Below are 24,498 nucleotides of genomic sequence, written 5' to 3'. Positions count from 1 at the left end.
ATTCCTTTAATTTAAAGTGTTAAATAACACTATGTGAGAACAATATTTTTTGAAAACAAATGTTTCATTTTGGCGTTATATGTATAAGTTGGTAGCAACATGTAAAAATTGTTGTGGCAATCTGTTGCAGTTCAAGTCAACTACAAAATCCACAATGCAATGCTCTCGCTATGGGCTTGCTGGCTAGCTAGCAAACGTAGCTACACACAATAATACCAAAGACAATATCAGCATGTAAAGTAGCTAGTTAGCTGTAAAATCGCCTAAACAAACTGCACTATCAATTTAGGAGTCTACAATCTCAACATGTTCAAATTGCATATCAATGTGCCTCACAGAGTGGAGTTTGACATTCGCAACGACAGATATACTTTTGAAGAGATGGGAAACGTTGCCCATGCTACATCAATTGTCCGCACAGTGCATTATGGGCGATTCTGGGACAAGGAGCACTCTCCTTCAAGGAGTGAATGGGAGTCTATTGGGTGCTAGCTCAAAAACCCAACATTAGCATGCATTTTGTCAACAAGAAGTACAACATTACAAATATTTTCCAAGATGTAAGATAATTAACTTGCTATCTGTAATGTCGTATAGCTTTGGAATCGTGACATTACGTACCTATGAGGAAAATAGGCACGTTTCTCGACATACAGTGCCTTGAAAAAGTATTCATCCCCCTTGCCATTTTTCCTATTTTGTTGCATTACAACCTGTAATTTAAATTGATTTTTATTTGGATTTCATGTAATGGACATACACAAAATAGTCCAAATTGGTGAAGTGAAATGAAAAAAATTACTTTTTTTTTTAAATTCTAAAAAATAAATAACGGAAAAGTGGTGCGTGCATATGTATTCACCCCCTTTGCTATGAAGGCCCTAAATAAGATCTGGTGCAACCAATTACCTTCAGAAGTCACATAATTAGTTAAATAAAGTCCATCTGTGTGCAATCTAAGTGTCACATGATCTCAGTGTATATATACACCTGTTATGAAAGGCCCCAGAGTCTGCAACACCACTAAGCAAGGGGCACCACCTCGCACGCGGCACCATGAAGACCAAGGACCTCGCCAAACAGGTCAGGGACAAAGTTGTGGAGAAGTACAGATCAGGGTTGGGTTTTTTAAAATATCCCAAACTTTGAACATCCCACAGAGCACCATTAAATCCATTATTAAAACATTGAAAGAATATGGCACCACAACAAACCTGCCAAGAGAGGGCCGCCCACCAAAACTCATGGACCAGGCAAGGAGGGCATTAATCAGAGAGGCAACAAAGAGACCAAAGATAACCCTGAAGAAGCTGCAAATCTCCACAGTGGAGATTGGAGTATCTGTCCATAGGACCACTGTAAGCCGTACACTCCACAGAGCTGAGTGGCCAGAAAAAAAGCAATTTCTTAAATAAAAAAATTAGCAAACATGTTTGTTGTTTGCCAAAAGGCATGTGGGAGACTCCCCAAACATATGTAAGAAGGTACACTGGTCAGATGAGACTACAATTGAGCTTTTTGGCCATCAAGGAAAACGCTATGTCTGGCGCAAACCCAAAACCTCATCACCCCGAGAACACCATCTGCCATGGTGGTGGCAGCATCATGCTGTGTGGATGTTTTTCATTGGCAGGGACTGGGAAACTGGTCAGAATTGAAGGAAGGATGGATGGTGCTAATAAATACAGGGAAATTCTTGAGGGAAACCTGTTTCAGTCTTCCAGATATTTGAGACTGGGACGGAGGTTCACCTTCCAGCAGGACAATGACCCTAAGCATACTGCTAAAGCAACACTCAAGTGGTTTAAGGGGAAACATTTAAATGTCTTGGAATGGCCTAGTCAAAGCCCAGACCTCAATCCAATTGAGAATATGTGGTATGACTTAAAGATTGCTGTTCACCAGCGGAACCCATCCAACTTGAAGGAGCTGTAGCAGTTTTGCCTTGAAGAATGGGCAAAAATCCCAGTGGCTAGAAGTGCCAAGCTTATATTTTTTACATTTAAATTTTAGTCATTTAGCAGACACTCTTATCCAGAGCGACGTACAGTTAGTGAGTGCATACATTTTCATACTGGACATACCCCAAGAGACTTGCAGCTGTAATTGCTGCAAAAGGTGGCTCTACAAAGTATTGACTTTGGGGGTGTGAATAGTTATGCACGCTCAAGTTTTCTTTTTTTTGTCTTATTTCTTGTTTGTTTCACAATAAAATGTATTTTGCATTTTCAAAATGGTAAGCATGTTGTGTAAATCGAATGATACAAACCCCCCAATGTAGACACTGATTTTGAGAAGGGATTGCGTGACGATTAGCTTAGCAACCGCGTGATGCAGCATGACAACGTGAACGCGATTGGTCTACAGTCTGCTGGGTGGGGCGTTATATGTTCCTTCATTCATTGGATTGCTATCTCCTTTCTATAATATCTCTGGCAACGGCACCATGCAATGCACCCTGGACTAAAGAGGCAGAAAAATAGGAAAAATGTGCTAGACCCTCCGTTAAATTACAAATGTCTCGAGGTAGGAATATCGCGAAAATATGATCAATGGCTCATTCGAGAGAAGACATCCTCCTGAGTTATGACATCTGCCAGTATTGAAATCTGACATGTATGATAGACGTTTTTGCAATGTAAAAGTCGTATTCATATTAACTTCCAAATGGATTAACCTTTCCTTTAAGCAAAAACAACATTTGTTAGGTGCTTGCCTTATTAAATGGTGTTGTATCAAGCAGTGCTTTTACATGCATTTGGGAGGCAAGCTGCAGAACATTACCTGGTGACGCTCTGCCAACTTTGTTTTCACTCCTCCCCACACACACAACACCCGCTCTCTCTCTCTCGAATAGAGTAATGGACCTTTCAGTCTCCAGGGAGTATCAGTTCAGTATCCCATGGTGCGGAATGGGCTGACCTCCAAACGGCGGCGAGCAAGGAGGCTGCTGACAGAGGATGGGAAGGTAGAGGGAAAAAGAGAGACGGACACAGTTGATAAATCCATTTAACTGATACATAAAGTAGATAGATGAGGTGTCCGTGACAAACAGCGCCAGATAAACAGACTGATCTGGAGTGAATGATTGAGTCAAATGTCGCACGATAGATTGGTCGATAGGTAGATTAACGTATACTATTTGGTTCCAGATTTTTGATGTCAATTCAGATGGGTAGATTGCATGTCTCATTTCATGAAGGATTAGGCAAGGAGTCTGGTCATCATCAAAGTGATCAGTATGGATTAATGTTATGAGTTGATATTATGGGTTAGCCATCATCACACTTTAGGTACTGTATTTCCATGAAATGCCTTGCACAATTGCACAATTGACCAGTCAACCATGTCAACCTCACCTGTACCTTACTGCAGCGAACCAAGACACAATTATCAAAGTCCATCCATACGCATGAGGGTGACATACACAGGTTATGCTTTCTCCCTGACCAGACCACTGATGACATAATCACAGGGGGTTAACACCACAGGCGAGGTGATGTTGCGTAAGATTCCCGCCGCACAGGCTCAGTACCACCTCTCCCCCACCTCCCCCACCCCCATAGGCACGCGACGCATGAGCTGCTATGGCGATGGAGCATGGGAAATGGGCAACGGAGCAGGGGAGTCATGTCATTGCCCACAGCTGGGTCTTAGCTCAGCATGCCATGCCACGCGGCCATTGGCACAGGCGTTTTGCATGGGATTCTGGGAATGCATTTTTGGAATGGTGTTTGGTTTTCCCTTTTGTAGTGGATTTGATTCGTGGAGGTGGTTGGGTGCATAGTCTTATATCATGATGAATTGTGATGCATAGGTGTGCATTGTTTCTGATTGGTTGATGGATGAAACGAAATAAGATAACGAGAACAGCTGTGGATACTGTATACATGCTGTATGACTGATGTTTATTCCATCAAATTTTGTGGAAATAGTACAAATATATTGCAGAAATGTTGCAGCTAGATATATCTCAACATATTCCGTGTTACATACTTGAGAATGACACTGGACAAATTGAAAATAATCAAATTGCTTAGTGGACATCATTTGTATTTCTGCAGGCAAGGCAGTGGTACGATTAACTCCCGAGTGGCGCAGTGGTCTAAGGCACTGCATCGCAGTGCTAGCTGTGCCACTAGAGATCCTGGTTCGATTCCAGGCTCTGTCGTAGCCGGCCGTGACCGGGAGACCCATGGGGCGGCGCACAATTGGCCCAGCGTCGTCCAGGGTAGGGGAGGGAATGGCCGGCAGGGATGTAGCTCAGGGATGTAGCTCAGTTGGTAGAGCATGGTGTTTGCAACGCCAGGGTTGTGGGTTCGATTCCCACTGGGGGGCCAGTATGAAAAAAAATAATGTATGCACTCACTAACTGTAAGTCGCTCTGGATAAGAGTGTCTGCTAAATGACTAAAATGTAAATGTAAATTAACAACAATTTGTTACAAGAGCATAATTTAGCAATAAGGCACGAGGGGGTGTGGTATATGGCCAATATACTATGGCTATGGACTGTTCTTATGCACGGCGCTACGTAGAGTTCCTGGATACAGCCTTTAGCCGTGGTACAGTGGCTTGCGAAAGTATTCACCCCCCTTGGCGTTTTTCCTATTTTGTTGCCTTACAACCTGGAATTAAAATGGATCTTTGGGGGGTTTGTATCATTTGATTTATACAACATGCCTACCACTTTGAAGATGCATTTTTTAAAAATTGGGAAACAAACAAGAAATAAGACAAAAAAAACTGAAAACTTGAGCGTGCATAACTATTCACCCCCCCAAAATCAATACTTTGTAGAGCCACCTTTTGCAGCAATTACAGCAGCAAGTCTCTTGGGGTATGTCTCTATAAGCTTGGCACATCTAGCCACTGGGATTTTTGCCCATTCTTCAAGGCAAAACTGCTCCAGCTCCTTCAAGTTGGATGGGTTCCGCTGGTGAACAGCAATCTTTAAGTCATACCACAGATTCTCAATTGGATTGAGGTCTGGGCTTTGACTAGGCCATTCCAAGACATTTAAATGTTTCCCCTTAAACCACTCGAGTGTTGCTTTAGCAGTATGCTTAGAGTCATTGTCCTGCTGGAAGGTGAACCTCCGTCCCAGTCTCAAATCTCTGGAAGACTGAAACAGGTTTTTCTCAAGAATTTCCCTGTATTTAGCGCCATCCATCATTCCTTCAATTCTGACCAGTTTCCCAGTCCCTGCCGATGAACACTGCCACCACCATGCTTCACTGTGGGGATGGTGTTCTCGGGTGATGAGAGGTGTTGGGTTTGTGCCAGACATAGCATTTTCCTTGATGGCCAAAAAGCTCAATTTTAGTCTCATCCGACCTGAGTGCCTTCTTCCATATGTTTGGGGAGTCTCCCACATGCCTTTTGGCAAACACCAAACGTGTTTGCTTATTTTTTTCTTTAAGCAATAGCTTTTTTTCTGGCTACTCTTCCGTAAAGCCCAGCTCTGTGGAGTGTACGGCTTAAAGTTGTCCTATGGACAGATACTCCAATCTCCGTTGTGGAGCTTTGCAGCTCCTTCAGGGTTATCTTTGGTCTCTCTGATTAATGCCCTCCTTGCCTGGTCCGTAAGTTTTGGTGGGGCAGCCCTCTCTTGGCAGGTTTGTTGTGGTGCCATATTCTTTCCATTTTTTAATAATGGATGTAATGGTGCTCCGTGGGATGTTCAAAGTTTTCGGATATTCTTTTAAAACCCAACCCTGATCTGTACTTCTCCACAACTTTGTGGAGCGCTCCACCTGTTTGGAACGCTCCTTGGTCTTCATGGTGCCGTTGCTTGATGGTGCCCCTTGCTTAGTGGTGTTGCAGACTCCGGGGCCTTTCATAACAGGTGTATATATACTGAGATCATGTGACAGATCATGTGACACTTAGATTGCACACAGGTGGACTTTATTTAACTAATTATGTGACTTCTGAAGCTAATTGGTTGCACCATATCTTATTTATGGGCTTCATAGCAAAGGGGGTGAATACATATGCACGCACCACTTTTCCGTTATTTATTTTTTAGAATTTTCTGAAACAAGTAATTTTTTTGATTTCACTTCACTAATTTGGACTATTTTGTGTATGTCCATTACATGAAATCCAAAAAAAAATCCATTGAAATTACAGGTTGTAATGCAACAAAATAGGAAAAACGTCAATGGGGATGAATACTTTTGCAAAATACCACAAACCCCTGATGTGCCTTATTGCTATTATAAAATGGTTACCAACATAATTAGAACAGTAAAAATGTTTTGTCATACCCGTGGTATACAGTCAGAAATACCACTGCTTTCAGCCAATCAGCATTCAGGGCTCGAACCACCCAGTTTATAATTGCTCTTGGAGAACCGATACCTCAATCTCTGCAGAGAACAGATCGAGGATAGATGAGACATCCAAAATTACTCCATTCAAACCACGTTTCCATGACAACACTTATTGATAATTGTGTTTACTGAAGTTGATAGAAAAATGAAATACAAACCTTCTCTATAAATGTTAAAAAGCAGACATCATTAAAAGCCCACATATCCTTGCCCTCACCTGGCATATTCTTTCAATCAAATTCGAGAACGAGGGAGCGCAAATAAAATTAATCAAAACAGTCTTCTTTACAAAGTGTATAGAAATTGCAAATAAATATGGAAATATAAAAGCGGAAGAAAGAGGAAGGCCTGTTATTATGTCTATTACTAAGCCACTCCAGAATACAAATCTGAGGGAGAATAATTGGCGGGAAAAGCAGACAAGAATGATCAATTTGCTGGTATATGGGAACACTTGAATGTTCATGTGAATCTATTTCTCATGGATACGTGTAGGTTTGCAATAGCAGACATGCCATTAATAGTAAACAGACAGATTGAAAGATCTAAAGATCACGAAAGAGGAAAACAAGAGTCAGTATGAATTCAGCTGGACGTTCAGGCTGTCTCACTAATGCTAATCTGCCAAAGTGAGCAGAGGAGGAGAAAGTCCACAGGCCTACTTAGTGCAGGCAGTCACTTGAGATAATTTACCCTGCCTTAGGCTCAGACACCTGCTACTGGTGCCTGCTTGGTGTGGGTGGGTGGGTGGGTGGCAAGGGGAGGTGTGTGTGGGGGTAAATGTGTGTGTGAGAGAGCATATACAGTGCCTTCAGAAAGTACTCACTCCCCTTGACATTTTCCACATTTTGTTGTGTTACAGCCTGAATTTAAAATGGATTAAATTGAGATTTTATGTTACTGGCCTACACAATACCCCATATAATGTCAAAGTGGAATGATGTTTTTAGAAATGTTTACTAATTAATAATGCATGAAAAGTTGAAATGTCTTGAGTCAATAAGTATTCAACTCCTTTGTAATGGCAAGCCTAAATAAGTTCAGGCATAAAAATGTGCTTAACAAGTCACATAATAAGTTGCATGGACTCACTCTGTGTGCAATAATAGTGCTATCTGTAAGGTCCCTCAGTCGAGCAGTGAATTTCAAACACAGATTCAACCACAAAGACCAGGTAGGTTTTCCAATGCCTCGCAAAGAATGGCACCTATTGGTAGATGGGTAAATATGAAAAGCAGCCATTGAATAATATCCCTTTAAGGATGGTGAAGTTATTAATTACACTTTGTATGGTCTATCAATACACCCATTCACTACAAAGATACAGTTGTCTTTCCTAACTCAATTGCCGGAGAGGAAGGAAACTGCTCAGGGATTTCACCATGAGGCCAATGGTAACTTTAAAACAGTTAAAAAGTTTAATGGCTGTGATGGGAGAAAACTGAGGATGGGATCAACAACATTGTAGTTACTCGACAATACTAACCTAATTGACAGAGTGAAAAGAAGGAAGCCTGTACAGAATCAAATATTCCAAAACATGCATCCTGTTTGTAACAAGGCAATTAAAGTAATACTGCAAAAAATATGGCAAAGCAATTCACTTTTTGTCCTAAATACAAAGTGTGATGTTTGGGTCAAACCCAATACAACACATTACTGAGTACCACTCTCCATATTGTCAAGCATAGTGGTGGCTGCATCATGTTATGGGTATGATTGTAGTTGTTAAGGACCGGGGAGTTTTCAGGATTAACAAATTAACTAAATGGAGCTAAGCACAGGCAAAATCCTAGAGGAAAACATGGTTCAGTCTGCATTCCACCAGACACTGGGAGATTAATTTACCTTTCAGCAGGACAATAACCTAAAACACAAGGCCAAATATACGCAGGAGTTGCTTACCAAGATTACATTAAATGTTCCTTAGTGGCCTAGTTACAGTTATGACTTAAATCGGCTTGAAAATGTATGGCAAGACTTGAAAATGTCTGTCTAGCAATGATCAACAACCAACTGGACAGGGCTTGAAGAATTTTTTAAATGATAATGTAATGTGCAAATATTGTAAAATCCAGGTGTGCAAAGCTCTTAGAGACTTACCCAGAAAGACGCACGGCTGTAATCACTGCCAAAGGTGATTCTAACATGTATTGACTCAGGGGATTGAATACTTACATATTTCCGTATTTCATTTTCAATATTGGGTTTCTAAAAACATGTTTTCACTTTGTCATTATGGGGTATTGTGTGTAGATGGGTGAGAAAAAAGTCTGTAACACAACAAAATGTGGAATAAGTCAAGGGGGTATGAATAGTTTCTGAAAGCACTGCTTTCGTTTCCCATTTCTGCATGTAAATGTGCAGATATGGGTAACGTAATGCAACAATGCATAATAATTGTCCTTGTGCCTCTTGAAGATTTTGACAGCACATCATCACATGTATTATCCCTGTGACCCATTTGCAGCATATATGGAAATTGGTGCAGAGATGAAAATATGCCAGCATGCATTCCCAGTGGGGGGATCCACAGTAAGCTATACCATGTTATAGCAGGTATACTGTAGATATACAGTGGGGAAAAAAAATATTTAGTCAGCCACCAATTGTGCAAGTTCTCCCACTTAAAAAGATGAGAGACGCCTGTAATTTTCATCATAGGTACACGTCAACTATGACAGACAAAATGAGAATTGTTTTTCCAGAAAATCACATTGTAGGATTTTTAATGAATTTATTTGCAAATTATGGTGGAAAATAAGTATTTGGTCACCTACAAACAAGCAAGATTTCTGGCTCTCACAGACCTGTAACTTCTTCTTTAAGAGGCTCCTCTATCCTCCACTCGTTACCTGTATTAATGGCACCTGTTTGAACTTGTTATCAGTATAAAAGACACCTGTCCACAACCTCAAACAGTCACACTCCAAACTCCACTATGGCCAAGACCAAAGAGCTGTCAAAGGACACTAGAAACAAAATTGTAGACCTGCACCAGGCTGGGAAGACTGAATCTGCAATAGGTAAGCAGCTTGGATGAAGAAATCAACTGTGGGAGCAATTATTAGGAAATGGAAGACATACAAGACCACTGATAATCTCCCTCGATCTGGGGCTCCACGCAAGATCTCACCCCGTGGTGTCAAAATGATCACAAGAACGGTGAGCAAAAATCCCAGAACCACACAGGGGGACCTAGTGAATGACCTGCAGAGAGCTGGGACCAAAGTAACAAAGCCTACCATCAGTAACACACTACGCCGCCAGGGACTCAAATCCTGCAGTGCCAGACGTGTCCCCCTGCTTAAGCCAGTACATGTCCAGGCCCGTCTGAAGTTTGCTAGAGTGCATTTGGTGATCCAGAAGAGGATTGGGAGAATGTCATATGGTAAGATGAAACCAAAATATAACTTTTGGTAAAAACTCAACTCGTCGTGTTTGGAGGACAAAGAATGCTGAGTTGCATCCAAAGAACACCATACCTACTGTGAAGCATGGGGGTGGAAACATCATGCTTTGGGGCTGTTTTTCTGCAAAGGGAGCAGGACGACTGATCCGTGTAAAGGAAAGAATGAATGGGGCCATGTATCGTGAGATTACATGGCCCCATTCTCATCTTTTTAAGTGGGAGAACTTGCACAATTGTTGGCTGACTTTTTTACCCCACTGTAACCTATTCATTAACACATAGACAACTAACTTCCTGGACAACAAAATAATTACATTAGCTACAGTAAGATACATTAGTTCTGAATTTATAAAATTCCCATTTCAAATTACTTACAGATCAGACATATTTATCAAGGTGTTTATAAAAGGATATTTTTAGTTAGGACATTACATTTTGGTCATTTAGCAGACGCTCTTAGTTGGTTGGCCAGAATTACATCTCTAAATTAATATGTCCCTATAGTCAGGTGATAGTCAGCCACATGTGACTGCTTTGTTCGTACACTGCAACAACATTTGATCTCCGGATATCTCCGGGTTGCCAACCTCGGTCATTCTTCTGTCAACTCAGGCCATCTGTGGAGGACGGGCACGGGAAGCGGCACAGTTGGCGTTGCCGATACCCTCCACTGTCTGGCGTGCCTGCTGTAATCTTGCCACCTGTTGCTATCTGGCCAGGGCAGAGTAGCAGTGCGTGCCAGAGGGTACCTAAGACATGGGATTCGACCTTCATACTGAGGCTGGCATGTTTTGGGCAAGGCCTGCCAGTCTTGGCCCTGTCAATAGTAACCGAGAGCTTCTTAATTGAATAAGAATGGCTAACCGGTAGATGCAGACTGACAGAGATACTGTTACTGGGGTTTGGGAACCAGCGGACTACTTAGGACACAACCTGTTGCCCTTTGACCTCTGTGTGTGTGTTTGTGTCTGCTACCTGGATTATAGCACTCCTGCTGAAGTATACTATTGTTCGCCCTATGCCTGAATTATTGGAACGCATTAATGGATGCATTGCCTTATTATCTACAGTACCAGTCAAAGGTTTGGACACACCTACTCATTCAAGGGTTTTTCTTTATTTTTACTATTTTCTACATAGTAGAATAATAGTGTAGACATCAAAACTATGAAATAACACATATGGAATCATGTAGTAACCAAAAAAGTGTTAAACAAATCAAAATATATGTTATATTTGAGATTCTTCAAAGTACCCACCCTTTGCCTGGATGACAGTGTTGCACACTGTTGCATTATCTCAACCAGCTTCATGAGGTAGTCACCTGGAATGCATTTCAATTAACAGGTGTGCCTTGTTAGAAGTTAATTTGTTGAATTTCATTCCTTCTTAATGCCTTTGAGCCAAACAGTTGTGTTGTGACAAGGTAGGGGGGTATACAGAAGATAGCCTATTTGGTAACAGACCAAGTCCATAGTATGGCAAGAACAGCTCAAATAAGCAAAGAGAAATTACAGTCCATCATTACTTTAAGACATGAAGGTCAGTCAAGTCGGAAAATGTCGAGAACTTTGAAAGTTTCTTCAAGTGCAGTCGCAAAAACCATGAAGCGCTACGATGAAACTGGCTCTCATGAGGACCGCCACAGGAAGACCAAGAGTTACCTCTGCTGCAGAGGATAAGTTCATTAGAGTTACCAGCCTCAGAAATTGCAGCCCAAATAAATGCTTCACAGAGTTCAAGTAACAGACACATCTCAACATCAACTGTTCAGAGGAGACTGCGTGAATCAGGCCTTCATGGTTGAATTGCTGCAAAAATACACAACTAAAGGACACCAATATGAAGAGACTTGTTGGGCCAAGAAACACGAACAATGGACATTATACTGGTGGAAATCTGTCCTTTTGGTCTGATCAGTCCAAATTTGAGATTTTTGGTTACAACCGCCGTGTCTTTGTGAGACGCAGAGTAGGGGAACGGATGATCTCTGCATGTGTGGTTCCCACCGTGAAGCATGGAGGAGGAGGTGTGATGGTGTGGGGATGCTTTGCTGGTGAAATGGTCAGTGATTTATTTAGAATTCAAGGCACACTTAACCAGCATGGCTACTACAGCATTCTGCAGCGATACGCCATGCCATCTGGTTTGGGCTTAGTGGGACTATTGTTTGTTTTTCAACAGGACAATGACCCAACACACCTCCAGGCTGTGTAAGGGCTATTTGACCAAGAAGGAGAGTGATGGAGTGCTGCAACAAATGACCTGGCCTCCACAATCACCCGACCTCAACCCCAATTGAGATGGTTTGGGATGAGTTGGACCGCAGAGTGAAGGAAAAGCAGCCAACAAATGCTCAGCATATGTGGGAACTCCTTCAAGACTGTTGGAAAAGCATTCCAGGTGAAGCTGGTTGAGAGAATGCCAAGAGTGTGCAAAGCTGTCATCAAAGCAAAGGGTGGCTATTTGAAGAATCTTAAATATAAAATATATTTTGATTTGTTTAACACTTTTTGGTTACTACATGATTCCATATGTGTTATTTCATAGTGTTGATGTCTTCACAATTATTCTACAATGTAGATAATAGTAAAACTTAAGAAAAACCCTTGAATGAGTAGGTGTGTTCAATCTTTTGACTGGTACTGTATTTCCAATGCTCAGCTGCTGTTTCAGAAGCAGTTGTTTGCGTGCTCTATAATGCCCCTCTGATGTTGGCGGATTGGGGAAATGGCCTACATGCTTATTACATGTCTGGCGGACTCCCTACGTAGGGTAATAATTTCCATGGTGAGCCACCGACAAGACTGTGTCTAGAGTTTAGGATTAGAATAGGAATTTATTTTTCCTATGGACAAAGGCTTGCTCTGAACCAAGGGAGGGGAAACAATGGAAGCCTGTTAGGAATATAGCTTGAGATTTGCCACATGGCAGTATCGCTTGTTTTCTAGTTCTTTGCTAGGCTTTGAATACATGCTGTGCTGTTGTGTTTGTCACATTCAAATACAGTGTCCAACCAACTTCAGATGATGTGGTAGTTCCTTGTTGTTCGCCATCAATATTTTGTCCTGCACAGCTTTCAAATTTAGCCTGAGCTTTGCCTCACGGGTAGTAAACATAATGTTTACATCTATTTGAAGGGCAAACCTGCTTAGTTCTCACAACGGCCAGCGGGCTGACCTTGATATATCAGCCGTTTTGAAATGTGGCATATAGACATTCAATTCATGTGGTGGCATTTATGCATCACGTGGTGCATGTTTTCTATTCTCAACCAGAGGAGTCATTCATCATCTACATCAGTCTGTACCATGATCCAGAAATCATACACAGCTCACCTGTGTGGTTCCAGGGTATGGCAGGTGATTCTTCACTTAAGCCCACCACCGCCCCATCCATCTCGCCTGACACACGCAAAAAATATATATATATTCTGCCTAGAAGAGAAGCAGAGACCGATCGACTCAGCTCTGCCTTTTTTGTTGTTTTTGCATCTTTCTTTCTGATGTCGTGCTTGCAACTTAAGCTAACTCTTCGTCTGGCACTGAAAATTGCCCATGAACTTTAACTGTCCCAACCGAAACAGAGTTATCAGTAGAGTTGATCTGGGCCACTGTGGTTTCCTTTTGAAGAGTCCTTTTGAATCAGCCTGATATCAGCAGTGTTGGAGTTCTCGCTGAGAAGCTTTGTATTATCCAATCGGCCCTGGCTCTGTCGGTTCACAATGTTCAAATCCAAACCCTAGGCTTTTTGCCCAGGAGCGAGACAATGTGTTCTCCTTGTGAATCCCTTCTTCCCCCTTCACTCCCCTCCTTCTCTCCCTGCTTTCAACCTCTCCATGGTCATTTTGAGAGTGCAGTGTAACAGAAGCCTGACTGTCTCTGGCCCTGAGAAGGAGCTGGTGAGCTCTCAGCGCCCCTCATTTCAGGCTTGACAGGAAACTGTTGTCGTTTGTTGTACCACTGTGTGCATCTGTGTGTGTGCGCCCAGGTGTGCTTGAGAATATCCATGTAGCTTAATTTGTGTGTGTGTGTAATTTGTATGTGTGTATGCGTATTGAAGAAGCTGAGTGGGTGGGCGTGCGTGTATGTGAAAGTGTGTGCGACCACGTACTAGTGCATATGGCCTTCTCCCAGTGACATGTGACCTCAACAGCTGACCTCTCTAGTCTCGTGTAGCCGGATGAGGAATGAATTACCCAACAATACCCAGCCTCTATCCATTATAACCTCATCATGTCAGATGATATCAGAGTTTTACCGGATGTGTCGATGCATATTTTACCATAGAGACCCACTGACCGATTTGTGGGCCTGCCACAAAAGGCTCATTAAACGACATCATCATTTACCTCCCCGCTCCGGGGATACCGCTGCATAAATTGTGTCATTATAGAGACAGGATGGATTGAGACAGCAAAAATAGTTTCTAGTGGTGTATCATTGAGCACTGTTTGATTGGTATGAATGGGTGTTGTGATGGATATAACTGGGTTAGTTTGTTTAAAAGAGTGTGTCATAGGCTTTGCTTTTGACCTGGTGTTTTGATGATCTAACGTTGAATTACGTACTATGATATTCATGTATAACAATATGTAATATGTAGTTCATTAAAAAAACGAATTCAACCAATCATATAATAAACGCTTCAACATACTCTACGTCTATCAATGAGTCTTTCCCAGTCAAAGTGCCTATTATGTTGATGGTAGCATCAGTGGTGTAAAGTACTTAAGTAAAAATACTTTAAAGTACTACTTAAATAGTATTTGGAGCATCTGTACTTTACTATTTATATCTTTGATAACGTTTACTTTTACTCCACTACATTCCTAAAGAAAATAATGTACTTTTTACTCCCATACATTTTCCCTGATACCCAAAAGTACTCGTTATATTTTGAATGCTCAGACAGGACAGCAATATGGTCCAATTTATGCACCTACAGTGAGGGAAAAAAGTATTTGATCCCCTGCTGATTTTGTACATTTGCCCACTGACAAAGAAATGATCAGTCTATAATTTTAATGGTAGGTTTATTTGAACAGTGAGAGATACAATAACAAAACAAAAATCCAGAAAAACGCATGTCAAAAATGTTATAAATTGATTTGCATTTTAATGAGGGAAATAAGTATTTGACCCCCTCTCAATCAGAAAGATGTCTGGCTCCCAGGTGTCTTTTATACAGGTAACGAGCTGAGATTAGGAGCACACTCTTAAAGGGAGTGCTCCTAATCTCAATTTGTTACCTGTATAAAAGACACCTGTCCACAGAAGCAATCAGTCAATCAGATTCCAAACTCTCCACCATGGCCAAGACCAAAGAGCTCTCCAAGGATGTCAGGGACAACATTGTAGACCTACACAAGGCTGGAATGGGCTACAAGACCATCGCCCAGCAGCTTGTTGAGAAGGTGACAACAGTTGGTGCGATTATTCGCAAATGGAAGAAACACAAAATAACTGTCAATCTCCCTCGGCCTGGGGCTCCATGCAAGATCTCACCTCGTGGAGGTGCAATGATCATGAGAACGGTGAGGAATCAGCCCAGAACTACACGGGAGGATCTTGTCAATGATCTCAAGGCAGCTGGGACCATAGTCACCAAGAAAACAATTGGTAACACACTACGCCGTGAAGGACTGAAATCCTGCAGCGCCCGCAAGGTCCCCCTGCTCAAGAAAGCACATATACAGGCCCGTCTGAAGTTTGCCAATGAACATCTGAATGATTCAGAGGAGAACTGGGTGAAAGTGTTGTGGTCAGATGAGACCAAAATTGAGCTCTTTGGCATCAACTCAACTCACCATGTTTGGAGGAGGAGGAATGCTGCCTATGACCCAAAGAACACCATCCCCACCATCAAACATGGAGGTGGAAACATTATGCTTTGGGGGTGTTTTTCTGCTAAGGGGACAGGACAACTTCACTGCATCAAAGGGACGATGGACGGGGCCATGTACCGTCAAATCTTGGGTGAGAACCTCCTTCCCTCATCCAGGGCATTGAAAATGGGTCATGGATGGGTATTCCAGCATGACAATGACCCAAAACACACGGCCAAGGCAACAAAGGAGTGGCTCAAGAAGAAGCACATTAAGGTCCTGGAGTGGCCTAGCCAGTCTCCAGACCTTAATCCCATAGAAAATCTGTGGAGGGAGCTGAAGGTTCGAGTTGCCAAACGTCAGGCTCGAAACCTTAATGACTTGGAGAAGATCTGCAAAGAGGAGTGGGACAAAATCCCTCCTGAGATGTGTGCAAACCTGGTGGCCAACTACAAGAAACTTCTGACCTCTGTGATTGCCAACACGGGTTTTGCCACCAAGTACTGGGTCATGTTTTGCAGAGGTGTCAAATACTTATTTCCCTCATTAAAATGCAAATCAATTTATAACATTTTTGACATGTGTTTTTCCTGGATTTTTTTGTTGTTATTCTGTCTCTAACTGTTCAAATAAACCTACCATTATAGACTGATCATGTCTTTGTCAGTGGGCAAACGTACAAAATCAGCAGGGGATCACATTTTTTTTCCCTCACTGTATATTGATATAACGTGTTGTCGTCCCTATTGCCTCTGATGTGGCGGACTCACTAAATACAAATACTGCACTTGTAAATGATGTCTGAGTGTTGGAGTGTACCCTTGTCTGTCCGTTAATTTTAAAAACAAGAAAATATTGCTCTCTGGTTTGCTTAATATAACGAAGTTTATGTATAGCTTTTACCTTGTACTTTTACTCAAATATGACAATTGAGTACTTTTTTCACCACTACTTAAGTACATTTAAAACCTGATACTTTTAGACACTTACTCAATTAGTATTTCTGTCTGTAATGAAGCCCTTTTGTGGGGAAAAAATCATTATGATTGGCTGGGCCTGGCTCCCCAGTGGGTGGGCCTATGCCCTCCCAGGCCCAACCATGGCGGCGCCCGTACCCAGTCATGTGAAATCCATAGATTAGGGCCTAATTTATTTATTTCAAGTCACTGATTTCCTTCTATGAACTAAATACACTGAGTATACAAATCATTAAGAACACCTTCCTAATATTGAGTTGCACCCCCCCCCCCCCCCCCTTTGCACTCAACAGCCTCAATTCATCGGGCATGGACTCTAAAAGGTGTCAAAAGATGGACCATTCTAGATACACATGGGAAACTGTTGAGCGTGAAAAACCCAGCAGCGTTGCAGTTCTTGACACGCTCAAACCGGTGCGTCTGGCACCTACTACCATACCCCGTTCAAAGGTACTTAAATCTTTTGTCACCCTCTGAATGGCACACAAACACAATCCATGTCTCAAGTCTTAAAAATCCTTCTTTAACATGTCTCCTCCTCTTCATCTACACTGATTGAAGTGTATTTAACAAGTGACATCACTAAGGGATCATAGCATTCACTTGGTCAGTCTGTCATGGAAAGAGCAGGTGTTCTTAATGGTTTGTACACTGTGTGTGTGTGTGTGTGTGTGTGTGTGTGTATGTGTATGTGTGTATGTATACACTACCAGTGAAACATTTTAGAACACCTACTCATTCCAGGGTTTTTACTATTTTTTACATTGTAGAATAATTGTGAAGACATCAAAACTATGAAAAAACATATATGGAATCATGTAGTAACCAAAAAGTGTTAAACAAATCAACATATATTTTATATTTGAGATTCTTCAAATAGCCACCCTTTGCCTTGATGACAGCTTAAATTGGACTAAGATGGTGGTTCAAAAATGGTCATAGGTGCATCTCTAATAGGAAAAGAAGAACAGCTGCTGAAGATTATTGCCAAAAATGTTGCCACTTAACATTTGACATGTCAGAAAGTATTTTGAATTGTACTTATTTTTGACATCATTTGTACTCTGCACCTGTGGAAGTTTGCTGGATGTTCTTAGTATACTGCGTACACCATATTTTACAATTTAGTAATTTAGCAGACGCTCTTATCCAGCGCGACTTAGTTAGTGCATTCATCTTAAGATAGCTAGGTGGGACAGCCACATCACAGGCATAGTAAGTACACTTCCTCAATAAAGTAGTTATCAGCAAAGTCAGAGCTAGAAGGGGATGAGGGGGAGTCAAGTGCAAGTGTTGATTCAGGAGGGGGTCAAGGTGAGAAGGGGGATTATTTAAGATACTATTTGAAGTATACTATTTGAGGTAGGGTTTCAGAAGTTTTCAGAAGATGGGCAGGGACTCTGCTGTCCTAGCATTAGGGGGAAGCTGGTTCCACCATTGGGGTGCCAGGACAGAGAAGAGCTTGGACTGGGCTGAGCGGGAGCTGGCCTCCCGTAGGGGTGGGAGGGCCAAGAGACGAGAGGTGGCAGAACGGAGTGCTTGGGTTGGGTTGTAGGGTTTGAGCATAACCTCAAGGTAGGGAGGGGCACTTCCTCTTGCTGCTCCGTAGGTCCATGGTCTTGTAGTGGATGCGAGCTTAGACTGGAAGCCAGTGGAGTGTGCGGAGGAGCGGGGTGACATGGGAGAACTTGGGAAGGTTGAAAACCATGCGGGCTGCAGCACTCTGTATAAGTTGCAGGGGTGTGATGGTACAAGCGGGGAGCCCAGCCAACAGCGAGTTGCATTAGTCCAGACGGGATATGACAAGTGCCTGGGTTAGGACCTGCGTCATTTCCTGTGTGAGGTAGGGTCATACTTTACGGATGTTGTAGAGCTTAAACTTGCAGGAGCGAGTCCCTGCTTTGATGTTTGCAGAGAATGACAGGGTGTTGTCCAGGGTCACGCCAAGGTTCTTTACACTCTGGGAGGGCAACACTGTGGAGTTATCAACCATGATGGAGATGTCTTTCAGCGGGCATGCCTTCCCCGGGAGGAAGAGCAGCTCCGTCTTGTTGAGCTTGAGGTGGTGGGCTGACATCCAAGTTGAGATATCTGCCAGGCATGCAGAAATGTGTGTTGCTACCTGGGTGTCAGAAGGGTAGTTGAGTGTCATCCGCATAGCAATGATAGGAGAGAAAAGGAGAGGGCCTAGAAGTGAGCCCTGGGGGACACCAGTAGTGAAAGTACATGGTGTAGACACGGATCCTTGCCACATCACCTGGTGACGTGGAGAGGATGAAACCTACTTTTTATCCTCTTTTATCCTACACTACTTTTGAAACAAACATCTCTCTCAAAATATTTTTCTCCTTTCCAAGTGTGCTTGTCTGTTGGCCAATGGAATCATACCATTCTGAGGTTTTACTGACCTAGTGAAGCTTGAAATAAGAACACTAAACCAACATAGCAAAAGTAAAGAGGTCACTCAAGCACTGCACAACACTCATATCTCCAAGGCCATTGTTGGTTTCTTTGTTCTGAGCAGAACATTTTAGGCATTCCAGGCTACCATGTATAAGGTTAAGGATGACTCCCTCTAAGAATACAAAGTGAAGATAACATTTCTATTCACATAGCCGTGAACTTGAACCCTTGAATCTTTATTTTTTTGCTCCTAGATAAAATGAGGAACCGACAGAGCACAACAAAATGTCCTTGTAAAGGTGGTGAGACGAGACTTCTTCCAAAACATGAGTGTCTACTGACCCGTTTTGTCTTTTTGTAATTGGTTCATGTGAAATACACAACTTTGCTCAAGGACATAGTTGAGCTTTCTTTATTTCTCAGCCCTCCTCTGCCTCTTATAGTGGACTGTGGGAACAGGTTTTAGAATATAGTATATCCCTAACAACATTACTTAGAATAGCCAAGCAGTTTATTAGCCAATAGCCAAGCAGTTTATTAGCCAGTAGCCAAGCAGTTTATTAGCCAATAGCCAAGCAGTTTATTAGCCAATAGCTAAGCAGTTTACTGGTCATCATTTAACCATTATTTTATTTCATGACTCACTAGGTGCTGTGCTGGTTTTTATTTAAAAATATACAGTACATATAAATAAAATATGTTTTATTGTCACAGTGAAATATGTTGTTTTACAGGGTCAGCCATAGTAGTACGGTGCCCCTGGAGAAAATGTAGGGTTAAGTGCCTTGCTCAAGGACACATCGGCAGATGTTTCACCTTGTCGGCTCCGATATTCAAACCAGTTACATTTTGGTTACTTGCCCAACACTCTAATCGCTAGGTTACCTGCTGCCCGATAATTCCTGGCGCCCAATAATTTTCCAACCATAATTCCTGGCTCTCAGACAACCTACTCTAGTGACTGTGATGTCAGTATTGCCCTATAACTAGGGGAAAGGGCACAACTAAATCTTTCATCATTTAGTGAATAGTTGATAGATTTTCAACCTCTTAAATTCATCCTTTTCTCGTAAAGGGGTTTTATAATTCAACGCTCTCATACAAGAATCGGAAACTTGGAGCTTTGCTTTGACAATGCAAGAGCATTAGGCCTAGTTCTTATTTGACATGTAGATGTAGATTGAATATCTACTATTGGAGCATTGTTAGTATGTTATGTGGTGAACTCATCTTTGTATGGTCATGGTAGCAATAGTCTCATTGTGGTATTGTGCAATTCGAAAAAACTATTATTTGAGGGTCTGTTCATTGGTAAACATTGACCTGGGTTTGGGGTCATGGTTTGAGGTCATGGTTGGTATGTGTTGCCTGCTTCCTCTGAAAATATCTCTGAAATATTAAAGGGGCAATCTGTAGTTGCTACATCCATTTTTTGACGTATAAAATCATGAAATATACCCATTGATTCTTGATGAATATAACTTATAATTCCTCATGAGCTAAGTGTGACACCCTGTCAGAACCCAAAAGCTTGTTTTACTACAATGTGTATAAACATTGTAAATATAAAGAAACTCTGTATAACCTCTAAACATTGTTAAAACTATAATTGTGATATTATGGATGGTCAGTCATTGGATCCATAGTTCTGTCTATGAATTTGAGTGGTTCAATTTCTCCAGGCCCGCTTTTTACCAAAGCAGAGGCAGGTTGTCCACCTTGTTATTGTTTCAACTGCAGATTGGCCATTAAAGTATTTGGCCTGTAACATAAAACATGGGGAAAAGATAGCTGACTTAACAAGGTCCCAGGGAATTCAAAATGCCTGCCCTGAATGCTGCCAATCATTTACATTTTTAAATATTTGTCATTTAGCAGGCTCTCTTATCCAGAGCGACTTACAGGAGCAATTAGGGTTAAGTGCCTTGCTCAAGGGCACATCGACAGCTTTTTTGCCTATATTTCTCCAGACATAGCGCTTTGCGTTCATGCCAAAGAGTTACATTTTTGTCTCATCAAACCACAGAATCTATTGCCTTATGCTATCAAGAGTCTTTAATGTGCCTTTTTCAAACTCCAGGCGTGCTGTCATGTGCCTTTTTCTCAGGAGTGGCTTCCATCTGGCCACTATCCCATAAAGCCCAGATTGGTGAAGTGCTGTAGAAACTGTTGTCCTTCTGGCAGGTTCTCCCATCTCAGCCAAGGAACTGTGTAGTTCTTTCAAAGTGGTCATTGGGTTCTTGGTCACCTCCCTGACCGAGGTCATTCTTGCCCGGTTTCTCAATTTGGTCGGACGGCCAGCTCTAGTCAGAGTCTGGGTTGTTCTATATTTTTTCAATTTCCCAATGATGGAGACCACTGCTCTAGGAAACATTCAACATTATTTTATACCTTTCCTCAGATATATGCCTCATCACAATTCTGCCTCTGAGATCTACGGACAGTTCCTTGGACTTCATGGTATAGTTTCTGCTCTGACAGTGGGACCTTGTATAGACAGTTGTGTTTCTTTCTAAATCATGTCCAAACAATTCAATTGGCCACAGGTGGACTCCAATCAAGTTGTAGTGACATCTCAAGGATGATCAAAGGAAATTGGATGCACCTGAGCTCAATTTGGAGTGTCATAGCAAAAGGGTGTGAATACTTATGTAAATTAGATATTTCAGAATTTCATTTTCAAACAAATTTGCTAAAATGTCTAAAAACACGTTTTCACTTTGGGTTATTGTGTGTAGATTTTTTTGTATAAAAAAAAATAATCTAATCCATTTTGAATTCAGGCTATAACACAACAGCATGTGGAATAAGTCAAGGGGAATGTGGAAAGAGCTCAACCAAAATTGAGCTCTTTGGCATCAACTCAACTCGCCATGTTTGGAGGAGGAGGAATGCTGCCTATGACCCCAAGAACACCATCCCCACCGTCAAACATGGAGGTGGAAACATTATGCTTTGGGGGTGTTTTTTTGCAAAGGGGACAGGACAAATTCACCACATCAAAGGGACGATGGACGGGGCCTTGTAACGTCAAATCTTGGGTGAGAACCTCCTTCCCTCAGCCAGTACTTTGAAAATGGGTCATGGATGGGTATTCCAGCATGACAATGACCCAAAACACACGGCCAAGGCAACAAAGGAGTGGCTCAAGAAGAAGCACATTAAAGTCCTGGAGTGGCCTAGCCAGTCTCCAGACCTTAATCCCATAGAAAATCTGTGGAGGGAGCTGAAGGTTCGAGTTGCCAAACGTCAGCCTCGAAACCTTAATGACTTGGAGAAGATCTGCAAAGAGGAGTGGATCAAAATCCCTCCTGAGATGTGTGCAGACCTGGTGGCCAACTACAAGAAACATCTGACCTCTGTGATTGCCAACAAGGGTTTTGCCACCAAGTACTAAGTCATGTTTTGCAGAGGGGTCAAATACTTATTTCCATCAGTAAAATGAAATTCAATTTATAACATTTTTGACATGCGTTTTTTCTGGATTATTTGTTGTTATTCTGTCTCTCACTGTTCAAATATACCTACCATAAAAATTATAGACTGATCATGTCTTTGTCAGTGGGCAAACGTACAAAATCAGCAGGGGATCAAATACTTTTTTCCCTCACTGTAGGCTCCCCCATAACGGCTGAAACACAGCAGTACCTTCTCCTCCACACAGCTCCCCCAAAACAGCTGAAACAGAGCAGTACCTTCTCCTCCACACAGCTAGGCTCCCCCATAACGGCTGAAACAGAGCAGTACCTTCTCCTCCACACAGCTAGGCTCCCCCATAATGGCTGAAACAGAGCAGTACCTTCTCTTCCACACAGCTCCCCCATAATGGCTGAAACAGAGCAGTACCTTCTCCTCCACACAGCTAGGCTCCCCCATAAAGACTGAAACAGAGCAGTACCTAGTCAGTTGTTTTGTACTACTCTTAGGCAGGCATGGAATCTGAAGGCCACGTACCGAAAGCCTAAGTGGTTCAGACTACCAAATATCAATGCTTCTGCATCACAGGCCGTCCAAGTGTGATATGAGGGGCTGCTATTTAAGGAGCTTTTCAGAAAAGTCCTGCTCCATGTAACAGTTCAGTGAGCAGCCCACTCATCACCTCCCTCTGGCGTCCCACACAACAACAATCTCTGGCTTATTCGCCAGACAAGAAAACACATTATCATTAAGCTCAAACCAGGTTCCTCTGACAAGTGAATGTCTGTGTGTCTGTGCTGTTGGTGAGACCACCTGTCTCACCTCAGTAGCTACCAGGTTGATGTCTAGCAATAAAAGTATTTGTATGAACGGCAACCATTAACAACATGTGCAACAGACTCCATTACATTTAACTCAGGGTGTGAAATACAGAAGGGATCCTGGTTTGCAGGGTACCAGAGTGTTAGGTTGTATTTTGTTGGTAGAACTTGCAGCCTCGCCTTAACAGTAAAGGTGAGAATGTTCTCACCAATGGCAGCATTCTGGTACATGGAATGGGAGACAAAGTGGTCAGCACAGTCCAGAGCAGCAAGTTTCTCCTGCAGCCTCAGGCCAGTCCAGTGCTGCCGTAGCTACATCCGTCTGATACCGAGGCGTGTTGTCCTCGATGTAGGATGAGATGTTCCATGATGGGTGACAGAAGCCTCCACAACAACACAGGAGTCTGCAACAACTGCATCAGAGGCAGTCACACACAAACGCTCACACACTCAGCTGGAAATGCTTGCCTGTGTGCGTTTTCCTAGCTGCGGGAGTCTGCCAGCTCCTCGGTAGAAACTGAGCCAGAACAACCAAGCCACACCTGCCAGATCCAATTGATCCAGTATGAACTATCTCCTCCTAAACTGACACTGGAGATAGGAACAATTGAACCCCTTTGAGTATTTTAGCGCTGGCCCTGAAATAAATTCACCTCTCAGACATAAATGAACTGTGACTGAATAAATGAAAAAAAGACGTTGCTCAGAATCTATTTTTTTCTCTTTCTCTATCCCTCTATCCCTATTCCATTTTGAAGGCTGTTATTTCTCCCTTAACTCTCTTTCTTTCATCTCTCCTACTACAGAATCGTCATCGTCTGTGATCGTTTTTATGGATACCACGACAACGCGGACTACAACTCGACCGACGACGGTTTCCACAACGACCACGTCAACAACCAGTTCCACCACGACCACCAGGGCCTCTGCGACGACCCCCGTTGCCCAGCGACCACACACCACCTTGACTACCCTGCCGCCGCCATTGCCGCCAGCAGAGGGCAATATCCCAGAGGGCAACACAAGGTCGTCCCCGTCCTCCAAGCTCCCCAACATTGGCATTGAGTACTGTAACCCCATGATCATGTCAGACGTGTCCTGGCCCAAGACCAGACAGGGACTGGTGACCAGGCAACCATGCCCGACTGGAACAATAGGTAATGGGTTTGTTCTACTTAATACTGTGGTTAGTCTGCAGCGGGATGGCATTTATTGTCATGAATCTTGACCTGGAAGCAGCTCTGCAGAATGGTGACTACAGCCACAAAGTAATCAAATCTGATTTTAAACCTAACCTTAACCTT

General features: G+C 42.5%; 1 protein-coding gene across 1 annotated transcript in view; it reads left to right on the top strand.

The window, feature by feature from the left end:
• LOC311132587 (adhesion G protein-coupled receptor L3-like) overlaps positions 1–24,498 on the top strand; it is a gene marked incomplete at both ends in the record, with an annotated part of 141,346 nt that overhangs the window by 2,961 nt on the left and 113,887 nt on the right. Inside the window, one exon of the mRNA XM_084165842.1 lies at positions 24,001–24,351. Within this exon, the coding sequence (XP_084021968.1) occupies positions 24,001–24,351 (351 nt within the window). The remainder of the gene's footprint in view (positions 1–24,000; positions 24,352–24,498) is intronic.

This window comes from Coregonus lavaretus (genome assembly GCF_964263955.1).
Source record: "Coregonus lavaretus genome assembly, chromosome: 7".
Classification (NCBI taxonomy): domain Eukaryota; kingdom Metazoa; phylum Chordata; class Actinopteri; order Salmoniformes; family Salmonidae; genus Coregonus; species Coregonus lavaretus.
Note: the sequence above shows the minus strand (reverse complement) of the source record. Positions and strands in the feature narration are given on the sequence as shown.